The sequence below is a fragment of the Prionailurus viverrinus genome, chromosome A2, assembly GCF_022837055.1.
Source record: "Prionailurus viverrinus isolate Anna chromosome A2, UM_Priviv_1.0, whole genome shotgun sequence".
NCBI classification, from domain to species: domain Eukaryota; kingdom Metazoa; phylum Chordata; class Mammalia; order Carnivora; family Felidae; genus Prionailurus; species Prionailurus viverrinus.
This window is the reverse complement of record NC_062562.1, coordinates 14,248,012-14,272,962: the sequence shown is the minus strand read 5'-3', so window position 1 is coordinate 14,272,962 and position 24,951 is coordinate 14,248,012. Positions and strand designations below refer to the sequence as shown.

Below are 24,951 nucleotides of genomic sequence, written 5' to 3'. Positions count from 1 at the left end.
CTCTCAGCCTGTCAGCACAGAGCCTGCTTCGGGTCCTCTGTCCCCCTCTCTGCTCCTCCCCCACCTGCGCTTTCCCAAAAGTAAATTAAAAATAAGTAAATAGATAAATGACATAATATGTTTAAAGCACTAAACACAGAGCACCTGACACATAGTGAGTGCCCGATAAATTGTCGTGATTCCTCACTGCTTTTCTTGTTTTACGTACTGGGATTCCCGTAAAATTCTCCTGGAAGAGGTGGGGGAGAAGAGCTCCTTCCAAGACAAGGTTTCAGAGCCACTTGTCTAGAAAGGCAGAACTTATAAAGTATTTGAAGGGTTTTTGTTTTTAAAAAAAACTAACCAATTAACCAACCGGCCACGAAGAATCCCCCTGCCGTGCACGGCGAGAGACACCTGAGCTCCGGGCAGACCCACGCCGCGACACTGCCGCACCCCCACGCCCTTGAGGGCCGTCATGGGGCCTCACAACATGCCCAGTGGCAGGCACCCCGACCACTGTTACGCTCTCCCTGAGATGAGCTGCCTCCCAGCCCGGGTAGTCTGTCTTCACACCTGAGTTCTCGACACCATGCACACCGCTCATTTTTGCTTTCCAATAAGACAACAAAAAGAGAAAATGGACTTTAAATGCTTAGAGCCTTCAGTGCAAAGTCAGTGTTTCCAGGCGTGAAGGAAGAGTGGGCGTGGCAACCTTGCCTGCTAGTCAGCCATGACCTCTGGACGTTGAGTTGTGACGCAGTACCCAGAGCAAAAAACCTGGGTCTGGCCAACTCTGTTCCCGGCAAGTCAGTCAGTCAGTCGGTCAGTGTCAGAGTCCTCAAAGATTTCTGGAAAGTCAAGGCGGACGTGGGGGAAGGGGAGTCTGGGGAGACACAGGTGGTCCCTGCCACGGGGGCCTTTCAGGCCCGTAAGGGAGACACGCATCACCCCAATGGTTGGTGCTGCCTGACAGCCTGAGACCCATGGGGAGTGACCCACCCCGAGGCAGTTGGAAGGATTTCCTGTCTGTCTCCTTTTGAACACTTCCAGAGCCATGAAGACATGGGAAGACAGCATCCTTCAGCCCCCCGGCTCTACCTTTTCTCATTCCCTTCAAAGGACAGGAAGCAGTCAGGCGGGACCCCAGTTCCCTCATCAGATCGCAGAAGCCTGGGGTTTTAGTTACAAGCGATTCCATGTTATCAGTCCAACACACTCATCCGTTTCATCTAGAACCATGGAAATGTGAGATCAGAGAGGGAGAGGACAAGGAACGATCACTGACAGGTTCCTTACCTCCCCGTCCGGAGCCCCCCACGGCCACCACCCTTTGCCACGTCAGTAGAAACCAGCTCACACCAGCTGTTCTCCCAGCTCTAAGTCTGGGGTCAAGGGCGCAAAGGCAGAATTCCCCTGGTGTGACCAAGGGGGTAAGAAGCGGCAGCAAACACTCCCAGACAGTGCCTGCACCTGCTTCAGGGCCAAGCCTCACCTCCATCATCTCAAAGATGCTCTCTGGGTCCAGGCTGCCCTTCCCCACTTTCCTCATGCATGTCACGACTCCCTTGCTGGTCACGGACACCAGCAAGCTGGCCAAGGAGCAGGCCTCCTCCTGGAGAGTAGCATCCACTACGTGCCGGTAGCCAATCTGTAAGGTCAGAGTGCACACGCGGGTAACACACATCCCAGATGCCCACCCTGGACAGCCTCGTGGAGGGAGTATCTCCACCAGCAAAGAACCTGCACTGCCCATTCCAGATCTTATTTTAGATTCTGCTCATATGGAAAATGCCTGAAACAATGTTCAGCAATTCTACCACGGGCCACTCTGCCAGCAGAACAACAAAAGCATAAAAAGGAAATGTGGGGTGGGAGTGGGGTTAGAGCCATAATTCAGAGACTATCCAAGTGAGGCCACCAAACGTCTCCAACAGAGGGGCCCAGGGAGAAACGGACATGTGAGGCCACACAGATGTTTCACTGAAGACAAAGATGAATCAAGGGGGTGCCAGCTAAGTCACATGCTCAAAAATGAGTCAAGTGCAGATGGCTTTGGCCAGTCCCCACATTTCACCAAAGCCCCAGGCTCGTGAAGTGACTTCAGTGGAATTAAACCTGACCCATACAGTCCTGTTTTTACATGAATCCTGTGCGGAATCAGGGACGATCTAAGCCAACGCAGGCCTGTCTGCACGGCCTTGGGCAGCGCCAGGTACACAGCAGCATCAGCCAGAGCTTGGGCTCCACGGGCCTCGGTGCTAACGTAAAAGCCACACTTGACACAACAGATGCCCAGATCCTGCTCCAACCCCTCATTTCACAGATATGGACACTACAGCCCACAGAGGGGGCAGTGTTCGCCCTTCAACTTCCCTGCTATTATTCTTCCAGCCTAGACCCCATAGAATTGAGGGAATTAAGGGAAATGTGCACACAGGGGGTTTCAGGGAGATGCCTGGTATGGAGGAGCTTAACAAACTCTGGCTACTACTACTATGAACCCCCTCGTGTCCCCCTGCGACTCCGTCATGTCTTCCAATTAAAACAAATAAAATAAAAGGAAAAGCTGCTCATATAATGGCTTCTAAAATAACCAAATTACTGGATTTGGATTAAAGCTATTTCTATAGGATTTGTGAAGCTGTAACTTCTCAATCTACTAAGTAACCTTAATGGGTTGGGATTGAAGGAGACTCACAAGGAAGTCAAAAGCCGTCAGATACAACCACATACCTTGCACAGGGTGACAATGCAGGGGACATTCTCCACACTTAGCCGGATGCAGTCATAAGGGTCATCCGAGAGTTCAATATCCTTGGACCCCTCTTCATCCTCTAGAACCCGAACTCTTGGGATCCTAGAAACAGAAGCCCAATCAAAATCCCCACTTACTGTGAGGAAGAAAGAGAACTTCTTTTTCTTGAGATTGACAACAGGGGTCAGAATTCCCACGCCTCACAAGATGAAGTCACACTCTGCTTGTACTTTATCATCCTCGTCCCTACCATCCCTGCCAAGAGTGCACAGGCAACACTGGAGAGCAGTGGAGGAAGGAGGTCTTTTTAAAAATAACACTTGGTCAATCAGATATGCACATGGGGGGAAAAAAAAGGAATCTTGATCCCCGCCTCATACCATATATAAAAATCCATACCAAATGGACTGTAGAGATAAAGGAGAAAGACAAAACAATAAAGCTTTTAGAAGAAAGACTAAAAACCTAAAACTAATCTTCATCATCTTGGCGTAGACAAAGATTTCTTAAACAGGACACAAAAAGGGCTTACCATAAAGGGAGAAAAAAAAAAAAACAAAAACAAAACCCGAAAGATTCAATTGTGTTGAGAACTGTGAACTTCTGAAAAATCATAAAACCTAACACACAGATTTCTATATTGTGCTGTTTGTGAACAAGGCAAAGAATCTTAACCTAAGAGTGAATCCCTTCATGCTTAAATTACACAGGGTGTGAGGGACTTGTTAGGGAATGTGATGAGTTATTATGTGATCAGTTATATGAGATTCTTCTTGGTTTTTACCTTCTTACTTTCATGCAAAATTCATTTGTTACTCAGAAACTCTTCTTTGACATTGGAGGCCTTTGTATCCAAGATATTCTGAATATGTAAAATTATGTGTGCCAATGGAATACACTACAATAAAATAATACCATGTATCTGGATAATCCTCTAGAGTTTATTGGAATCCTTCCACATTTATTATTTCATTGAAAACAAAAAAGCAATGAAATAGATAAGAGTTGGACATTTTAATTGCCTGTTACTCAGTTATGTTCTTCAAAGACAGAAAAAGACAAATGAAACCATGGTCAATGTTGTCCTCCCCCCCCCCCCCATCCTCAGAGTCTAACACACTAACTGCCACAAGGAGGGACTCATTTATTGCCTAAGATTTAACTACTTGTTCAAGGTCACAGGCACTAACAATTGTTGGAGCAAAGACTAAACGCAGGCCTTCGGGCCCCAACAGCAGTGTTTGCTCTGCACCACTGCTAACGTAACAGCATCTGCCTATATAAAGGCAGAGAAACTAGAAAACCAGAGAAGAATAATGTACATGTGTCTGTATTTTCTCTGAAACTGACCAACCTGTCCACTTTTAACATGCTGGCAGGTAAACAGATGACGAAGATAAAGCCTGGGTCACTAAGGACTTAGGCAAGTGCTGAGGAGTCCCTGCCCATAACTACCGTCAATGTGTCCATCTGCTCTATATTTAGAAACACATTTGTCCAAATTAACATATTTAGACCCATGGAAGTGAAGACCATGTTCTGAAAGGTATTCGCAAGTGCTACTAAGGCTGATGAGAAAGCCTGGGGGCTAAGAGAGCATCAATAGCTAACATTTCATTATTCTGGAAAGAGCTACTTAAGCTAGTAGAGACATTCCCAAAGGGGGGAATGTCTCCAGAGCTGTCTAAAGGGATAAACCCCACCTCTTTGATTTCATTGGCCAGGGCCTCTGTACACAAGCTGCATTTATTGCTAATTTTTTATCTTGACTAAATGGATATTAGAAATGAAATGATCTTCCCACATCAGGCTGATGTTCTACTTTCAGAAGAGCATGCATAATCAGCACTAAGCAGAATGAGACATTTTCTCAATGGCCCTCTGTACAATGTTTCAGAATTAATTATTATGTGGATCCTGAGAAACTTAACTGAAGTCCATGGGGGAGGGGAAGAAAAAAAAAAAAAAAGAGGTTAGAGAGGGAGCGAGCCAAAGCATAAGAGACTCTTAAAAACTGAAAACAAACTGAGGGTTGATGGGGGGTGGGAGGGAGGGGAGGGTGGGTGATGGGTATTGAGGAGGGCACCTTTTGGGATGAGCACTGGGTGTTGGATGGAAACCAATTTGACAATAAATTTCATATTAAAAAAATTAAAAAATATATATATATATGAACTTCTGTTTGTCAAAAGACAGCATTTAGAAGTTAAAAAGAGAATCCAGAATGGAGAAAAATATCTGCAAACGTGTGTGTGCGTGCATGTGTACATATAAGCGGACATATTATGTAAAGAATTCCTACCAAACGTAAAAGACAACCTAACAGAAAAATAGGCAAAAACCCTGGAATGGCCTCTTCATAAAAGAGGCCACTAAAGTAGTTGATAAACATACAAGAAGATATTCAACTTAAATATTCATCAAGGAAATGCAAATTAAAACAATATGATACCAAGAGACACTCACTAGAATGACGGATATTAAAAAGACAAAAAAAAAAAAAAAAAGCCCACAAGTTGGCAAAGATATGAAGCAACCCAGGACGCTTATACAACACTGGTGGGAGTATCATCCAGTAAAAGCACTTTAGAAAACTGTTTTGCAGTGTATCTACTAAAACCAAACACAGCCATGCCTTATGATCCAAAACTTTCACCCATACCCAACAGAAATGGGTAAATACGTGCAAGAAAAATACAAAAATGTTCGTGTTTGGAATAGCCAAAAAAACTGGAAACTGCCCAGATGCTCATCAACAGCAGAATGGATACATCAACTATGGCACGGTCACACAATGGAACAGCAGGCCGCGTAGAGCAAACTATGACTCCGGGCCACAATACGAGTGTCTCAAAACATCATGCTCAGTGAATGAAGCAGACACACAAAAACACCACACGGTATGATTTCATTTATATCAAGGACAAAACCATTCTATTGTTACAGGACAACGGTTCTCCTCAGTGGGTGTAGTGACTGCACGGGGGTGGAGGGTGAGAGGGCTTCTGGGGGCCTGAACACGTTGTTTCTTAAGCTGGGTGCTGGAAAATACATTTAACCCACAGAGTCCATTCATCTCTGTCTGGGGTGGGGGAGCCAGGGAGGAAGAGGCGGTCCATTCAGCTACCGTGATAGAAACAGCGTTGGTGCTTTTCCCTGCTCCTCTAACAAAAGCTGTCGATGATTCCAGCCCTGTTGGCTGTCCCTATACAAGACAACATCCACAGCAGATAAGCCGTGGCCAGGGAATGTCCACAGGAGCCAAGGAGTCCTGCTAGGGTCTGCCCTGGCTCAAAGTCTCCGTGTCAAGGGTACCCAGAGTGGAAGTACTAAGTAACATCCTATTTGAGCAAGTCAGGTAATCCATTTGAATTTGGGTCAGTTATGTTAAAACACACACACACACACACACACACACACACACACACACACACACTCTCCTTCCTGACACTTTGGCCACAACATAGTTCAGCGGAAGGGCTACAGAAGAGCCTCTGTCCTTCTAAAGGACACGAACTGGACGTACGGTCTTTCCATGTATCAGGGGACCTGATGTCTCACATGGTCCACATCCCTTGCTATCTGCAGGGCTATTCTTGTTCTGGGGACAAGACTCCTGGCTACACCCAGGACAGGTGTCCTCCCCAACTTGAGCAGCTGGGTCTTACCATCCTGGGGCACAGCTTGCCCAACGCTTCCCCCCACAGCCAGACAGCCTCGAGCCTTGTCTGGTTCTACTCTCTCTTTTTGCCCTGGTGCCTGTGGAAAACCAGCTGGCAGATGGGGAGTGCTTTCCAAAGCTCCAGGTCCAACAGATGGCCACTTCCTTTCTTCTCCGATAGAGCCCGAGCACAGGCTGACACAAATGGCACTGGTACTCGGGCCCCACGGTGGCCACAAGTGCGTGGCCCGCCTCCTGACTGGTCTCAGCCAGGAGTCTAGTGGCACAGCTTGGGGTGGGGGTGGGAGGCTCCACAGCTTTCGTTCTCAGCAGGTACTCCATCCTGCAATGTCTCACCTGAATTTACTTAACTTTGTTTTTGTTTTCTTCTGAATTACCCAGGTAGTCTAAATCCACCATAGAAAACCTCTAAAATACAGATGAATGTTAAGTCGCCTATGATGGGAGCCCTAGAAAAGAATCACAATGACCATCCTGGGACATATCCAGACATATTAAATATACGAGTTACCAAAAGTAAAAATCAACAAAACAAACAAGATGAGAGGTCTGTGTTTAATGACTGGCTTTCTGTATTAACAAACTTCTAAAGAGGCTGCTGTGCAGGATTTCGATCCCCTATGTTGGGACACTCCGGTTGTTCCCCACTTGTCACCATTACAAAGAGGCTGTGATGAACATTCTAGAATAACACCCTCGCCTACTTATCCAAGTAACCCCTTAGACGATAACCCTAGAAGTCTCTAACCCTCATTTTCTAAACCCCACGGTCCTCCACTCCCTCAATGTAAGCTCTCTTGTGGCATGAACGTCACCACCCATGTATTTATTTTTGAATGCTGCAAACCGTCCTCAAAGAAGCTGGCACGTAGAAAGGGAGAAGGCTACAGGATCAAACGGTTAGATGGAATGCCAACTCCAGGAAGGCTGAGTGCCTCGTCCCTTGCTGCACATCTGGCCGGGGAGCCTAACCACAGTGGCGTAACCACTTCCTGCTCTTAAACCCAAATGCAGGCTGCCGCCCTGCGTTTAGAACATTCTTGTGTCCGATCGGGGAATATGTGAGCACCTACTCTGTGTCAGGCATTGCTAGTGGTGGTGGGGATGTAGCAGACTGCACAACAGGTGAAACCCACGCCCCCGGAGTTCTGTACCCAGTAACAGTATTTGGACAGTCGACCTCTGGGTGGTTTTCACTCCGTTTGCTTCTCTGTGGTTTTCTAACATTTTTCTACATGGGACATGGTTACTTATGAAAATAATAACATAAAAAACAAATACAGAAATATATGCATGTATTTAGTTTTATCTTGTGAAATCCGGAGCTTACCATTAAAGGCCACCCTTTTTCATGCTAAACCCCTTGTCACCTTCCCCTGGAAGCTTTGGTAGAAGTGTCCTGAGTCTTCCATCACAAGTGTCGGCTGGGGTTCTCCGCAGGCCCACGGGGCTGTTTCCAGGAAGACTCACCTTGTATTGAAGAGAGCAGCCTTTACAGCAATGGAGATGGTATCGAACAAATTCCCGCCACATTCCAGCAGCTAAGGGAGGCAGGGGGTGAGGTGGGAAGAAAAAGCAAGGGTCATTTCTTACTCTAAGTATTATCCTAATTAAAGGACACTGGTTCCTAAGAAATACTGACCGAGCATTTACAAAATAAAGAACAGAACAGGCGGTTGCTCTCCTGGCTGACACTCCAGGCGTCACCCTAATTGCAAGAAGCACCTGGAGGCCGTGCTGGCCTGGGCCCCACGGCTGAGGTCACCACTGGCATTGGCTGTGGGGCCACCACTCAGGCCCCGGCTTGCAGTGGATCTCCTCTAAGTGGCCCCCCAGCCAGCTGGGTCTGCACTCAAGGAGGAAATGATCACCTGCATTTTGTCCCAAAGGGCTCCTGATTGCGGAGCCTGGTGGCTACTTACCAAAGGCAGGCGGGTCCTAAGCCTGGGCCTTCCGAACCCGACTCAGAATCTGGCACGTTTCCTTCACTCGCTGCATTCGTGCCCAGGGCAAATCTCTAACTTCCCTTTAAGCTCGAACCTCAAGTGCAGACAGCACCCTTCCCACGATGCTGCATAATTACTGCTTATTAAAATATGACCTCCCCTGACTCCCCACCCCACCCCGCCGGCCCGTACTACTGCCTGGCTTCGTCACAGCAGCCTACTTGCCTAGCATGCGACTAGCCCTTCTCTACGCTGGTTCAGACACACTGCCGCACAGCGGAGAGCTCCAGCTGGACTCCTGAGTCAGACTGTCTGCTAGGATCCCCATGCTCACCGGGCAGCCGGGAGCTACCTCAGCGCTCCGCGCCTCAGGAAGGGCAAAAATCACAACTATGTCACAGAGTTGTCACCAAGGCGGAAGGAGCCGGGGCGCCTGGGCGGCTCAGTCGGTTAAGCAGCCGACTCTTGACTCCCGCTCAGGTCATGATCTCATGGTTCATGGGATCGAGTCCTGCGTGGGGCTCCGTGCTGGCCGTGTGGAGCCTGCTTGGGATTCTCTCTTTCTCTCTCTGCCCCTCCCCAGCTCACGCTCTCTCTCAAAGTGGATGAACAAACTTAAAAAGAAAAACTTTTAAAAGAAAAACTTTTAAAGAAAAAAAGAAAAATGTGGGGTGAGACCCTGGCATGTGTACTTTAGCCTCGAGGTGGCCCTGAGGATCAGCCTGGGCTGAAGGCCACCATTTCACACGCCACTCTTCCACAGCATCTACTTTATGCAGAGAAAGTGCTCCAGCAGCCATGGGGCCCCCCAGTCGGAAAGGACCCTGGAGAGCCCATCACCCACCCTCACTTGGCAGGTGGGGACACAGAAGCCCTCTCACTCGTGCACAGTGGCCTGATACAGACTCTGATTTTCAACATTCTGGCTTATCGGCAAGAGATGAAATCAAGAGGGCCCCCCAAAGGGCAGGTACCAATCAGCCCGCCCTCCTCCAGGGATGCAAGGGATGAGCCCGCTCCAGGCCTCAGGTCCGCCTGCCCAGGCTCCTCAGGCTGTGCCACACGATGGGGTAAGCCAGATGGGGCGCTGCGAGGCTGACGCTCTTCTCCGCAGCATGCTGGCCACAAATCTTCCGGGATTCAGTTTCCCCGTCAGGAAAGCAAAGCCACGCTTCTCTACTGGGTGACCGTGAGGATTAAATGAGATCACATCCTCACCATTCCTGGCACATAACAGGGGCTCGAAGGCCCTACCTTCCTGTCTCGGAAGCCAAGCGGCTGAGGCCTAGCAAGAACCTTTCTGCCAAACATAGTGGTACAGCCAGGAGGCAGGGGAGAGTGGGCACGATATGAAGACCCAAAGCGGCCCGACCCGGTGTCTGAACAGGCCCAGGCAAGCTAGGAGAGAACGGGAGGTGTGGGACGTCTAGCGTTACAGACAGCCTGGGCCGTGGTCCCGGCTCCAGGGCGAAAATCCCTCCTATAACAGAGGTGGGGAAGCAGGAGAAGTGGAGAAGAAGAGGACACACCTGGTCACAAACACACCTTCCCCTGTCAGGTGCACAGGTTCCAGAACACTTCTTTTAGGGGAAGAGCACAACTTATGCTGTTGGCCTTCTGGGAATGAGGGGGTTTCTTTTTGATGTCTTCTTTTCTTTTTTTAATGTTTATTTATTCATTGTTTAGAGAGAAAGAGAGAGAGAGAGAGAGAGAGAGAGAGAGAGCGCGCGCGCGCACATGGGAGGGGCAGAGAGAGAGGGAGACAGAATCGGAAGCAGGCTCCAGGTTCCGAGCTGTCAGCACAGAGCCCGACGCGGGGCTTGAACTCATAAACAGTGAGATCGTGACCTGAGCTGAAATCAGACACTTAACTGTTTGAGCCAGAGGGGTTTCTTTTCACAAGGCAAACCTCCAAAACCGTAATACTGCTAGGACGCACAAGTATAAAACATGTCTCCCCACAAGACACCTGCTCCTCCTGGACTTCCCCTCAACCATCCTCTCAGACCCCCGGGCTCAGCACCTCCCGGCACCACCCATAGCCAGCTGCCAGGTGCTGCGGTCGCTCCCCCGCTCCCCCTGCCTTGCCCATGCCCAGTGCCATGGACCACGTGCCAGCCTCTCATCCCCACTCCCGGGGCTATCACAAGACAGCCTTGTGACGGTCTCCCCACCAAAGGTCGCTTGTATGCTGTCAATGTGACAGAGTCCTGACAGTTCTCCCACTCGGAGTCACAACCAGGCCACCGAAGGAGTGCGAAGCAGACAGAAGAGGGAAGCGTCCAGGAAGTTACATTTCTAGTCTCATAAAATACCCCAATGGAGGTAAAAAGAATAATACTGGAAATAGGTGGTTGGTCTGACTGTAATAGGTTCAAGTAAAGGCACCTACACTAAAAGCATAAAAACATGGAAAGTTGCCCAGCGAATATTTGGTTGAAAGATGGGCTCCGCCTGAGGACTATCCAGACCGGTTGGTAAAAATACATCGAGATTCACTCACTTTTGCAATTCCAGTGACAAGACTGGATTCCCACCATCTTGCTTCAAACATGGACTCGATGTATCCCGCGTATTTTTAGATGTAAAAGATAAAACAAAAACCCACGCGTGCCTCGCACGCACGAGGCACATTCCCATCAAGGCTGAAAGCAAACATTTGCTTTCACAGAAGTGGAAGCCTCCACAGATGCGAATTACACGAATGACAAAAACGGATCTACCTCAATAACAGAATTTCAAAAACTGCTTTCCTAATTCATTCAAAACTTTTCTGAGGATGACAACATTTCAAAAGATCATGTCTTATTTCCAAAATAAGACAGAGCCTGGAGAAAAAACAGGAGAGAAGAAATCCAAACGCGAGGAGTCTTAAAAGGAAAGGTCTGCAGGTGACGGGGACACAGTGTGCCACTGAGACACCTGCTAACCATATACTCCCTCCCCCCACCCCCACCCCCGCCCCGTGGAAGAGGGCGCCGGTTCTAAGCTGAGACAACATCCGATATTCATCCATCTTGCACAAGTCTTCACTCAGAGAACAGGTCTCTTGACTAAATCATAAAGTGGATCAGGACCCCTCACCGGGCCAGCGTCCTATAAAAATCACAAGCGCGGACAAATTCTGACGAGGAACAAAAGCAGGATCGCCAACGGACAGGTGCAATGCACCACAACACTCCTGCCTTTAGCTTCTTGGGGAGGAAGGAAAAGAGAGAATGTTCCTCAGACACGGGGTGGAACCTTACAGTTCGTACCATGGGGCTGCACCTCCCCAGGCAGCTATGAAGCCCGCCCCTTATCAGTGAGGACTGGAGGCTGCCGGCTCCCGCCTCATCACATCCGGCACCTGCAAAAGTACTTGCTTAGTAGGAATCACACTAAAAGGTACATCCCGCTTATCGGACATGAGGAGAAGCAAACGGACTTGTCATTTCATTATTTTTACCCATCAGTGTCAGCGTCCAGAACACCCCTAACCTGCGGGACAATGGTAACCACTGTTACCTTTTGGCCAGTTGTGCTCCATCCATTATCAAATTAATTTAAAAGTATCCAGAAAGCCCCGCCCTGTTTCATGCAGGGCCAACATTTGGAGACAGCCAGGCTCTTCCTCATCAAGAAGTTCCCTCTCAGTCCACGGAATCTGCTTTATCTCTAGATTCATGAAAGAATCTGTTTGGTTGACGGCCTAGCCTTGTGACCTCAATCTGAAGGGGAAGATGTAGCCACTCATCTCAAGGTTTATGAAATTTCACTAAAAGGAATAAACAGACCCAACGAGAGCCTGCCTTACACAAATAAGCACGTGGCACAATTAATCACACCGTCCAGGGGCCAAAACCCGGCGAGGAGCATTTGGGAAAACATCAGCAAGTAAATGGGAGATTGGCCTAGAGAGGCTCCTGTAGGAGTAGACTCGGGGGAGAAGGCTGCAGGGTCTCAGGGTCCTCCCCTGGGAAGTGAGGAACACACCGAGGGTGGGTTCCATGGTACTTTCAAGGGAGGATGGCTTGGTGAGGTCAACAGCAGGCACAGGCATTAGAGACCCAGCTTTGAGTGCCAACACCACTACTCACGAGCTGAGACCTCTTGTGCTAGGTCACTCTGCCTCCCTGAACCTTCGTTCCCTCACCTGTAAATGGGGCAATAGCGCCCGCTCGCTAAAGAGTCGTAAGGGCTAAATGAAATGCATAGAAAGAGTTCATCCCCATTCCACGCAGAAGAGTACCCCAACTTGTCTAACTTCTGCCTATAACTTCTACCTGATAGCATCTAGAAAGCATCTCTTGTTTTTTATTTCTTCCCTGATGAGCTCGGTGGATAATTTTAGGTGCTACCATGATATGACTATGATTTCACTGAAGGATGGTATTATACATACAATACATATGTTGTATTTAATTTACAAAACTCAATACAGGGATGCCTGGGTAGCTCACTCGGTTAAGCGCCCGACTCTTGACCTCGGTTCAAGTCATGGTCTCATGGTTTGGGGGTTTGAGCCCCGTGTCAGGCTCTGTGCTGGCATCACGGAACCCGCCTGAGATTCTCTCTCCCTCTCTCTCTGTCCCTCCCCACTTGCACGCACGTGCACGCTCTCTCTCTCTCTCTCTCTCTCTCTCAAAATAAATTAATAAATAAATAATAAAGTTTTACAAAATGACAAAAATAAAACTTTACAGGACATCATTCTTTTTCCATCTAACCTCACCCTGGAAGTTGAAAGCATCCACTTGAAGAGGGCAAAAGCACCAGAAGGAAAGTAGGCCAACCAGTCTCCAGCAAAAGCAGAGAGTGTGGCCGTTGCAGCAACATGATACGTACCAGCACGTCCACATAGAGAATCCAGCAGTGCTCCCGGGGACTGATGCAGAGGGACTTCAGGTCAACGCTGCTCTTATTGTTAAATATGCGGTAGAGGGTGTTAGCGATCTCCGTGCCAAGGTCATCACCTCCCCGGCCTTCAAATTCAGGAGTAGCGTTGGCTGAACTACATAGAAGGGCAAGAGAAAAGCTGCGTGAGTCTTTTCAGAAACAAAGAGCAGAGGCACACGGCTTTGTTCCAGTTTCCTTAAGGAATGCTGGACGGGCCAGCGGCTGTACAAGAAAAGTCACTGAAGTGAGGAGAGGATGGCACCTGCCACTTTTCCAGCCTCCAGACACACGCAATGAGCCAGACTGGCACGGTGCCCTGGATCTGTCAGTGTGTGTGACGGGGGTCCCCCCGCCGTCGACTTCTAACAGAAGCCATCTTTACCCAAAGAGACACGAGAGAACAATAGTAAAGTGAACCTTGGCCAGTAATAATTAACTCTCTTATCTTGACAGTAGAATGCTCTTCTCAGACAGGCCCAGGAGGCCAGGAGGCCTAGAGTCAAGCAGTCTGGCCATGGAAGGGTCACATCACATACACCACCCCGAGTTTTCATTTAAAATGCACCACGAGGGGCGCCTGGGTGGCTCAGTCGGTTAAACGTCCAACTTCAGCTCAGGTCATGATCTCACAGCTCGTGGGTTCGAGCCCCGCGTCGGGCTCTGTGCTCACAGCTCGGAGCCTGGAGCCTGCTTTGGATTCTGTGTATCCCTCTCTCTCTGCCCCTTCCCTGGTCCTGCTCTGACTTTCTCTCTCAAAAATAAACATTAAAGAAAATTTATTTTTCTGTTTTTTAAATGTACCACCAAACTCTCAAAACAAAAACCACAACGTTAAGTACCATGACCTTCCTTGAATGATTTAGAAGATATGTATGATGGTATGCCAATTATATCACAAACTAGATTATCACTGTACTGAAAAGCAGGAAAATGAAATGAGAGAGAAAGACGGCCAGCTGATTAAATATTAGAATAGCCCTTTTACTTTGCTATTTTTCAAGAGAAAAAAACTTTTCCGTTTTGGCCTCTTGAATCTTATGCCCAATTACCTCAACAAAGAATAAACAAGCATCAACATTTGTTGCCCTAAGCATTATTCAAAAGTATTTTGGGGGGCGCCTGGGTGACTCAGTCGGTTAAGTATCTGACTTCAGCTCAGGTCATGATCTCACGGTTTGTGAGTTTGAGCCCTGCGTCGGGCTCTGTGCTATCAGCACAAAGAGCCCTCTTGTTCTCTCTCTCAAAATAAATTAATAAACTTAAAACAAAAAAAAGTATTTTGAGGGGGAAGGCATCTGGATGGCTCAGACAGTTAAGCATCTGGCTTTTGATTTTCGCTCAGGTCATGATCTCGTGGTTCATGGGATCAAGCCTAATGTCAGGCTCTGTGCTGACAGCTCAGAGCCTGCTTGAGATCCTCTCTCTACCTCTCTCTTTGTTCCTTCCCCACTTGCACAAGCATACATGCATTCTCTCTAAATAAACATTTTTTTAAGTTTTTTTTTTTTAAGATTTTCTTTTTCAGCAGTATCTACACCCAACACAGGGCTCGAACTCACAACACCGAGATCAAGAGTCTCATGCTCCACCGACTGAGCCAGCCAGGCACCCTATTATGCAAAAGTATTTAATGGGAAATTTTTGAGGGTTTTGGCTTAATAAAAAACAAACCCTCAATACATTATATACATCTGTGAGATAAGTAACCATTCCAATAATCACTTTGCTGTAATGAAGAGGGTCCAGAAAAGTAACAAACCAGCTGTTTCAGTCAGTACGGTCTCTACAAAATCATGTATTGAAACTTTCTGTTCCACACACTCATCCATCTAGAAGGTACCAGCTCTATGCTAGTACTGGAGATGGAGAGACTGAGCAAGGTGGATGCAGGCCCTAAGCTGGCAATTTCACAAAGTCAGGGAGCTTCATGATAGGGAGCAAAGAGCAGGAGCAGGGCTGGGGAGGATGTCAACCAGTGCCGAGGACCTCAACCCAGAAGGTGAGCAAAAGTGGGTCAGGGTACGGACAGGCAGGGGGGTTCCAAGCAAAGCAAAACCCACATGAAGGCTCAGGGCTGTGCCTACCCCATCTGCACAATGCTAAAAATCTCACCTAATGTATTTAAACATCCCTTTTGTCTAGACCATTCTCATATAGGTGTCAGGACGACCCCTAAAACAATCCGAATGTATCACTATATAATAACTCTGTTTCTCTATAGTCTTCCCTTACCACTATGAGCCAGCAGAGCCCTAATTTAAAATCCCCAAGAGAAACTTCATTACTGCCACAGCAACCTTGCTATTCCCTCACGGCCTCTGCTGGACTCAGGCACTGAACCACAAAAAGCAGCTCACTTAAGGTGAAATAATCAAGTTACCAAGGACCAACTTAGTAATTTTGCACAGCCAGCACACAAAAGCTGCTTCCAATTTAAACACTCATCAATATCAAGATCTATCTTTGAAGTGTGTAAAAACACATCTCTATAGAGCTCAATAGACAAATCTAGTTAGGAGGTGCTTATGCTTAAAATGTGTCCCTTTCCCTGACTGCAGTGGGCCATGCCCTCCTGGGTATGACTAATTAATTACTTAGGGATTGATGCATTCCCTCTTCTACAGCCCCAAGGGCTGATTTACAGAACCTCCTGGGTCCAACTGGCTACATTCATCTACCCGTAAGACCACGCCCCACTGTTTTTTTGTGGGTTTTTTTGACATTAATTTAAAGTGGGAATTTTTCCTATTTTAAAAGTTGTTGTTTTGTTTTGTTTTTTTTTAACACATTGTACTTTCAGCATAGCTGGTAGTCAGGCAGAGAGGAAGGTTTAGAGGCTCATGAGACCATGAAAAGTTCCCGCATCTGGATGGTGCCAAGGCCTCCGGAGTGACTCTGGGGAGGAGGCTGGGAAAATGGAAGGGAATCGTCGGGGGCCGGGCGTTGGGGCACACTAACTTCAGGTAACACAAGAAGAAAAGCCAAAGACCCCATATTCTAACGAAGGATGAAGGGTAGGGCTGGGGAAGAGAACTGAGGGTCCCCCCTCATCACTAGGGGTGCTCCTAGCACAAGGACACTTCCTAGAAGAGGTGGACGGAGATGCCGGCCATGTCAGAGGACAAGAAACCGAATGCCCGCAGAGGCCAGCCAGGTGACTACGTGCATCTGAACAAAGAGCAACCGGAGATCGGTGATCTGTGAGGAAGGCTGACAAACTGTCCAGCCCTGAACAAAGAGCAACCGGAGATCGGTGATCTGTGAGGGAGGCTGACAAACTGTCCAGCCGCTCCAAAGGCATTTTAACTCACCTCTGAAAACAAACTCCATTAGTGAAACAAAAACCTCACAAGTGGGGTCTGACCTACGGGAGAATGTGGTGAGACCTCAGATGGCCCAACACTCTTGTTATACAAGGTGGAAAACTTTAACAGCTCTTTTGAATGTTTACTATGTGCTAGAAACCACTCTTAGCACGTTAGATGCGCCAGCTCAATCAATTCTCACAACAACCCTACTATTTACGACCCCATTTTAGAGAAAACGAAACAGAGTCCCAGAAAGGTTATATAATTTGTCCAAGCTCACACAACTAGGGACGGGGGAGCTAAGACTTCCAAGCCAGGCAGCCCAGCCCTCATCTGCAAGGCTGCACCGGACTCTCCCTGAAGGTGGAATTCGGCATGCCTGGCTTGTAGCCTGACATGAGTCAAGCTAATGAATGGATGCTCTGGTCTTGAGATTTATTGTTAGACCACAAATACTGGAGTCAAGGAATGCAGACCAAAGGAGCCCTAAATAAAACGCTTCTCTATTAAGTGCAAAGTTTAAAAAGAGGGAAAGCACAACAGGCAGTAATCCTGGCTCCCTGCTCAGAGGTATCACAATACATTCTTTCAGCAGGGGAGTGTTTGCTCAGGGTTTGGGGCATAAAACCAAGTGCTTTCTCTGTTTACAACTGCCAAAACCAATTCAGATCCTTCCTAAGTATGACCCAGCCCCTTTTCCAGGGCAGTTGGGAAATTGCTTGCTGAGCCAATAAACTAATAAAAATCCTGGGAATCCTGCCCCACCCAGATCTCCACCCATCCTGACTCATCACCTCTACTGTGCTCCTCCTGCCTGGCACATCCCTGATTTAACTGGGGTAGAGTGAGATCAAGGCCATGTCCACCTGAGACAGGATTTCAGACACTAGCCCATTGTTTCCCTTGTGATCCATCTAGCCTGCAAATCTATAGAGTCTTACAGCCAGGTCAGGCCAGGACCATGACAGAGGACAGTGATTTAGCAGGTTCGTGGGGCAGGGCTAGCTCTGGGCCTCACCCCTCCAGGAGTCAGTCAAATGGTCCCGGCAGCAGGCCCCAATCCCTCCCATCCCCCTGTGTGCACATGTGCTCATTTCTGAACCTGCAGAAGCTTCCTTATGAGTGGGGATGGGAACAGTAACACATTTTGAACTGTTCATTGTAAGTTTCTGGGGAGAGTTATCAGTTCTGGAGACTTTCAGAGTACAGCCAGCTTCAAATGAGTTCTGTAGTTTGCCTGTCTGCTTTGTCCCCCGTCCATCAGGCACCAACAGGGACCCCCGCGAGCAGCACTAAGCACTGAGGAGCAGAGATCAAGTGGCTCCTTCCACCAATTCAGGGCTTGAAGCTCCCGGTTCAATATTAGTGACAAATACGAGCGACCACATCGAAAAGTAAAGATCCCACCGGGAAGTGGCAAGTGTTGAGCACACCAAAATGTCTATGAATGAAACACGTTCTCCTCAGCTCCCTCAGTGAAAAACTGAAGCCGCTGGGAGAGGCTAAACCACGCTTCCTAACCCCCCATCAACATGGTGTCAGAGCAGAGACTAGATGGACCGCCACCTAGTGGTAGCCCAGACTGACACACCAGCTCACTCAATTCTTACCTTTCCTCCAGGTTTCTGACAGAAACCATCTTCTTCAAAGTTTCAAAGTTCTTACTTAAAACAGCCTGGTCTCGGGTTATGACTAACAAATCGAAGACAGGAGATGGGAGTTAGAAGGTCCCAGATTGCTCCCAGTTTTGATGTGTGTTGCCAGGCATCCCTGGGGCAGTGCTCAGGAACCCCAAGTCTTTACTATTTATTTACTACTCCACTGGGATGGGGATCAGGGCTGGTAGAGCTGAGCAGCCCCCTCCCAAGGGAAACATCCCCTAGGCACAGGGGAAAATGATGGGGGTGGGAGGCCAGGTCTACCTCAGGTTCCATGTATTATTCCAAGCCAACAAAACCAAAGTAGGACGAGTTAGTGGAAAAGCAGTTAGCTCTCTAATCACCAGGAATTGAAATAATTAAACCCTGGAAGTTGCTGATGAGTCAAGCTGGGCTCAGACTGACAGCCCCACCCTGCCCCAATTACTGTCCTCCGGCTGGGTAACACTTCGGCTTCAGTCTGTGGATGGGCAGATGCCCTGGGCTCTCCTGCGGAAGGGCTTCGTGGGTAAAAGCCTTAGAGCTGGGCACATCTACATTCCTAGTCACTGGATGGGAATAAAGGGGTTTGTTTGTTTATGCAATTAAGAGTTGCTCTTTAGGGCGCCTGGGTGGCGCAGTGGGTTAAGCGTCCGACTTCGGCTCAGGTCATGATCTTGCAGTTCGTGGTTCGAGCCTTGTGTCGGGCTCTGTGCTGACAGCTTGGAGCCTGGAGCCTGCTTCGGATTCTGTCTCCCTCCCTCCCTGCCCCTGCCCGGATCGCACTCCATCTGTCTCTCTCTCAAAAACAAACATTAAAAATAAAAAAAAGAGTTGCTCTTTGAAGATTCAGATGAGGCTTTGATAAAGGTGGCAGTCAGCAGTGCTTGGTGAATCAACATCTCCCTTCTCTGTAGGAATACGAGGTTTTGTGAATCTCTCATGGTGATTCTCTCACACTAACTGAGCCGCTTAAATAAGACACTAAAATGTGCCACTTGAGACTATCCATCTTGAAAGAGAATCAAGGAGGACTCCCTGGGAACTGGAGCTTCTGGGCCTGTTGAGGGTCTCCTGAGAGAAGAGAGGGGAGAGAAGAGAGGAACGGGCAGCCCAGCTCAGCCGGGAGGGGGAAGCTACTCCTGGGAGCCGGATCTTGGGAAGAGGCAGTTCCCTGCCTCCTCCCACCCTGGAGCCTCCCTTCCTTCACAGCTGGGACAAGAGCAGCAGGCTAACCCGGAGTCGTGTTCAGACACGGAGCCACAGTGAAATGTGTCCCCTCTACCTAGCATCTGAAGGCAACACCTTCCCTTTGGTGTGGCTGGGCTGACTGCCTGTGGTCTGCCTAAGATGAAAGAGGTAGAAGACAGTGAGGAGGAAGAAAAGAAAAGCAAATTACAGTTCCCCACACATGGTGTCTGCCCCTCGGTGACCGTTCACTACACTGAATTAGGCAGGTCAAGGCCAGGAGAGACATTTTTCTTCCACCGACAGCAAAGGAATCAGCTGGAGGCCCGAACAGGGTCACCACCATCCACGGCAGCTTAAAGGATGAGCCAGTCCCACTGGACAACTCAGATCGGCGAGGGGAGGCGGGTCCAACCAGAAGAGGAGACGGCTGGCTGGGGGCGGGGGGTGGGGGGGCGTCTCGCAGGGCAGGGTGCAGGAATGGGCTGGAAGGAATACTGGCCAGAAAGCTGAACGCGGATACGTTCTCGGAACTCTGAGCACCACACCCCCGGCAAGCTGGCTTCTGTAGGCTGCGTGAAGTAGAACAAGGCAAGACTCAGGGTCGGAGAGGCCCAAGCCGGCATTACTAGCTCTGTGACCCCGGGGCTTTGTTTACCTTCTCTCAACCAAGTTGGTTGTCTCTCATAGGAATGTCGTGAGGACAAACTTCTGAGTTTGGAAGAAGATCAGAAGAATCTAACTCACCATGTAAATGGGGGTTGGCATCTATGCCAAAAAGGCGGACACAGAGGGCCCAAGGCTGCTATCTTTAGAAGGGCCTGCTTGAAAGGTGGGCCCTCGGCTGGCATCTGGGAACTTGACTCAGAGTGTTTCCAGTCAACAGTGAACTATGGTCTGCTGTGCCTAGACTATTTGTGCAAATAATATGATAAGGGGAGTATCTGCTTTCCTTCTGGGATTTGGAAATTTTGGTATGTGTTAAGCAGAGGGTGCCCATGGGACCAGCCCCAGTGAAAATCTCGGGGGCCGAGTCTCTAATGGGCTTTCATGGGCAGAATCATCATACACGTTGCCGCGCTTCGTGGCTATGATAAATCTCAGCTGCGAGTACAACTATATGCTAAGTCCTGGGGGTCCTTCCAGCAAATCTCCAAATACGGGAGTGGTCTTGGGGACTCCCATACAGAACCAGTATTACATACCTGCACCCAGCATGAGCTGAGAGAGAGCCTCACCCACCTCGAGAAAGCCTGCCGTCACCATCTAGTTAGAAGCAACGTTCTAGACAGAAGAGGGACTGAGCTAGGATCCCAGGTTTAAAAAGCCCAAGGCCAGAGAAAGGGGAGGCAACAGGAAGGAGAAAGAACACTCACGGAAAGCCCACTGGGAGCCAGTCACGGTGCTGGCACTCACTCTGCCTTCCTTATTTCATTCCGTCATCCTCACAAGAGTATTAGTACCCCGATTTTTTAGATAAAGAAACTTAGGCACAGAGAGACTAAGTAACCAGCCCGAGATCACACAGCTGGCCAGAGAAGGCTGGCTGCTGCAGAAACTGCGGAGTCCTCACTTTTCTAGCAGCCGCACGGCCTGCCTAGCTGCCACTCCCTCTGTCTGTCAGGCTATTTGGCCGGCCCTCGTCCTTGCTCTGCCAAGCAAGTCATGAAAAGTTTTCTGCAAAACTAGAGCAGGAGGAGAAACAAGACATTTTAGACCAAATGGTCCTTATTTTTCTATGTTTGATATTCTTCAAAGCACTGTAATACCCACCATTTCACTGGACTCTCATAACAACCATGTGCTGGGCTGCCTGATGCCTCCTTTCTCCAACAGGGACGAGGCCCAGTGCGGGCCAGGTGACTAGGACAAGGGCAGGACTCGAGCCAAGGCCTTCTTCCACACACCCCAGTGCCTGGCGCATAGGAGGGGTGCAGGAAATACCTGCTGGCTGCAGAGGTGATGACTGAATACAAAATCAAAGTGGGCTCAAAGGAAACCAGAGGTCCAGTCTCCAATCTACCTACTCACTTACTTACTTTCTTATTTATTTGAGAGAAGGTGCATCTGCAAGTGGGGGAGTGACAGAGGGAGACAGAGAGAGAATCTTAAGCAGGTTCCACGATCACGGTGGAGCCTGAGGCGGGGCTTGATCTCATCACCATGAGATCATGTCCTGAATTAAAGTCAAGAGCTGGACACTTAACCGACTGAGCCACCCGGGCACCCCTCTGAATCTTCTTTTAAATCGTTTTTCTTTAAAAACATATGCATGGTACTGACCAGTCAACGAAGAACTCCAAGTACCCTTCATTGGGTTTCTCCAGCTTCGGCGTCCCCATTTCGGCTTTCACTCCCACCAAGATGTCTGTGTGACCCTGCAGACACACGCAAGAAGGGTCCTCACTCAGGGCAGGTAGCCAGATACCCAACCGCCTCCTTCCTCTCCCAGACTGTGCCCCCGGGGACTCTCAGGAACTTGTGAAGTGGCCCTTTGGAAAGGTCAAGGGTCCTTCAGATCTAGACAGATACCCGCCCAGAATTTGGCTTGGGTCTTGGGTCCACCCCAGAAATGTATGTGCTCCCAAAGCCCCGAGGGGCCTGCAGCTGGTCCCCTAGGACCTGCCCATCCTCCCCCCGGGCACGGACCGTGGCCACAGTACTCACCAGCTTGACCCTGGCAGACCCACTGGTGTTGGACACCACGTCGGTTTCCACTTCGACACATCGGTAGTCCTCACAGCCACGGCCGTCCACACGGAGGTCTTCCTAAGTGCAACGACCACAATCCTAACACAACCACAACCAAAGCACCAACAGACTCCCCAACTCATCCGTGCCATTTCCCTCCTAGAGAACTAGGCAGTACAACATCCCCTTCCCCCTTAGCGAAATCACCCAAAACTCTCTCCTTTTGCTGGTAACAATAGTCCTATCTTACATCTGAGGAAACAAAGACTCAGAGAAGTAAAGCGGCTTGACGGATGTGATGCAGCCATGATGCAGCCATGTGGCCGACGTCCCACAGCTGGTGAGAGCACACTGGGTTTCTACCCAGGTACGTCCCAGCGCAAAGTCCACACCACATCCCACTATACCAAACAGACACACGGAACAAACAAAATCGGAACAAGAGGCGAAATAAGCTGCCTCTTTCCAAGTCTGCGAGTCCAAAACCGCACCAGGAGGTATGCACTGTCGGGGCCACAGAGCCCAACTCTCTCGGCCGCAGGCCTCCCGCACCCTAACCTGAACAAAATCTACTCTGTTAACGGCTAAAAAACCCAGCTATCATCTCTACCCTGGGCATTCTCTAGAACAGGGACGGCACACCTCGGCACGAGGGCCACCTGCTTCTGTAAAACGTCTCGCTGGAGCACGGCCAGGTCCGTTCGCTGAGGTTGTCCATGGCTGCTTCACACTCCAACGGCAGAGCTGCGCGGTTGTGACAGAGATCTTACGAGCCACACGCCCCAAATCTTCACCATCTAGCCCCTTCCAGGAAAAGCTTGCCGACCTCTGCTGCGGGAGATGCGTTTCAGGGTGGCCCACGTCCTGCCTGCCCTTTATCCCTGTTTATTTACTCTTATCCATGTATCTCACAGATACCCACTTTATGCAAAATGTGGTTGTGATCCAGTACGACCATTACTTATCCTGCTGCTCAACGCGTTCCAGATTTGGCCACTGGGAGTTCCTTTGGGTTGCTTCCTGCATTCTGTCAACACGCTTGCGATCTTTCCCGAGTACACCTTTACTTCTGACAAGACAAGATGTTCCAGCCTCTTGTATTTTTCCCTGCCCTGGCCTTGGGGTCAGCCCTTTCTCTGAGGAGTCCTGGTTCCTTTTATTGAAGAATGGTACTTTAAAAAACCAGGATCTGGGTGCTAAGCAAGTTCACTGCTACTGGGGTGTCATTGCTTCCAGACCTTCTCAGCAGACAGAGCTCGATACCTACGTACGTACTTACACTCACCCACACAGCACTAACCCATACAGCTCTTCTATCCATGCAGCTCTTAAAAGGCCCTGATATGGGGCACTTGGGTGGCTCAGTCGGTTGGGCGTCCGACTTCGGCTCAAGTCATGATCCTGCGGTCCGTGAGTTCGAGTCCCGCATTGGGCTCTGTGCTGACAGCTCAGGGCCTGCAGCCTGCTTCGGATTCTGTGTCTCCCTCTCTCTCTGTGCCCCTTCCCCACTCATGCTCTATGTCTCTCTCTCAAAAATGAATAAATGTTAAAAAAAAAAAAAAAAAAAAAAGGCCCCGATAGCTGGTTCTAACTTTCCTTCGTGTCTTATTCAGAACTTCTTTCTCAGACAGGGAGACACCTGGCTCTCATTATCCACAAGGTATTTATTAAATCTTAGTATACTCATGAAGTACTTTCAGAATTGCTAACCCATACCCCTGCGAGCAACAAATTTACTAGTGAACAGTACTTGTGTGGCATTCTTTTTGTCTTTAGCCTTACAGTGAGTGCCCACCCCACATCCCATTTTCCATCGTCTCCCCCTCCTTGAGCGTGCCTGTTATTCCCTCCTGCCCCTGTGAGGCTCATCGGTACCTGTTTGTGCTCGAGTCTGGGTGCCCCGCATCCTGGCTACCTTTAATTACTCGTTTACATTGTGGGTATGCAGACTAGCACCATGACTCTAGAGGTCAAAGCTATCAGAAAAGGTGTGCTCAGGGAAAGGTGGCTCTGCCCTCAGCCCTATTTTCACACCCCCATCTTTCTGCCTCGTTCCCACCCACCCCGGGCAGGTAACCAGGCTATTTACTATTTAACTGCTGGTTCATAGTTCCTGTATTTCCTTTGCACAAATGAGCAGATCCATGAATATATTTTATCCTTCTTTCTTAAATGAGGAGAGGCACACTACAGATACTCTTTTACACTTTGCTTCTTTTTCTTTCTTTTTTTTTTTTTTAACACTTAATACATATGTGGGCAATCACTATACATCAGCTCATGGAGACCTTCCTTATTCTTTGTAAACATTTTCTTTAAGATTTTAAGTACTCTCTACACCCAACACGGAGCTCGAACTCACGACCCTGAGATCAAGAGTTGGATGCTCTTCTGACTGAGCCAGCCAGGCACCCCCTTTGTAAACATCTTTTGAAAGCACTTTTTTTTTTCTTTCAGAAAAAGACTCATTAGCTTATGAGATTCTCAAAGGGGCTAGTGCTCCTCAAAAAGTTTAAAAACACTGTTCTGAAGTATGTAACTGTCACAAACTTATCTTTAAACTGCCTGGCTAACTGCATATATGACTGACGTTTTGATTCTGAGACACTGAAATCCAGCAAAGCCCAACCCCCACCATCTGCCCTGTTCGTTTCTACTCTTTTCTTCCCCCAATTCCTGTTAATGAAGAGAAAATAAGCATCACAAGTCAGCTTGAAGTCCCTTTGCCGGCTCATCCACTCCCCAGGCCATTCCCTTGCTGGAGGCAACCCCCATCGTGAGTCTGGGGAGACCTGTACTTGAAAGCAACAGAATTTCAAGTCTAGGAAATGAGTTAGATAAAGTGACCCCTCTTCACTAAAGGATCCCAAAACTATGTAACTGT

At 48.8% G+C, this 24,951-nt stretch overlaps 1 protein-coding gene across 3 annotated transcripts in view; it reads right to left on the bottom strand.

The window, feature by feature from the left end:
• EXOSC7 (exosome component 7) overlaps positions 1 to 24,951 on the bottom strand; it is a 36,735-nt gene that overhangs the window by 2,184 nt on the left and 9,600 nt on the right. Inside the window, exons 1-8 of one of the 3 annotated variants that reach the window (XM_047845096.1) lie at positions 22,990 to 23,040; positions 22,710 to 22,898; positions 22,044 to 22,145; positions 21,660 to 21,754; positions 13,193 to 13,358; positions 7,890 to 7,960; positions 2,716 to 2,839; positions 1,475 to 1,630 (exon numbers count right to left, since the gene is read on the bottom strand). In XM_047845096.1, the coding sequence (XP_047701052.1) occupies positions 1,475 to 1,630; positions 2,716 to 2,839; positions 7,890 to 7,960; positions 13,193 to 13,358; positions 21,660 to 21,754; positions 22,044 to 22,145; positions 22,710 to 22,898; positions 22,990 to 23,025 (939 nt within the window). In that variant the 5' untranslated portion in view covers positions 23,026 to 23,040. Of the gene's footprint in view, positions 1 to 1,474; positions 1,631 to 2,715; positions 2,840 to 7,889; positions 7,961 to 13,192; positions 13,359 to 21,659; positions 21,755 to 22,043; positions 22,146 to 22,709; positions 22,915 to 22,989; positions 23,041 to 24,951 lie in introns of those variants that run through there. The other 2 variants (XM_047845098.1, XM_047845099.1) reach the window with 2 other exon arrangements.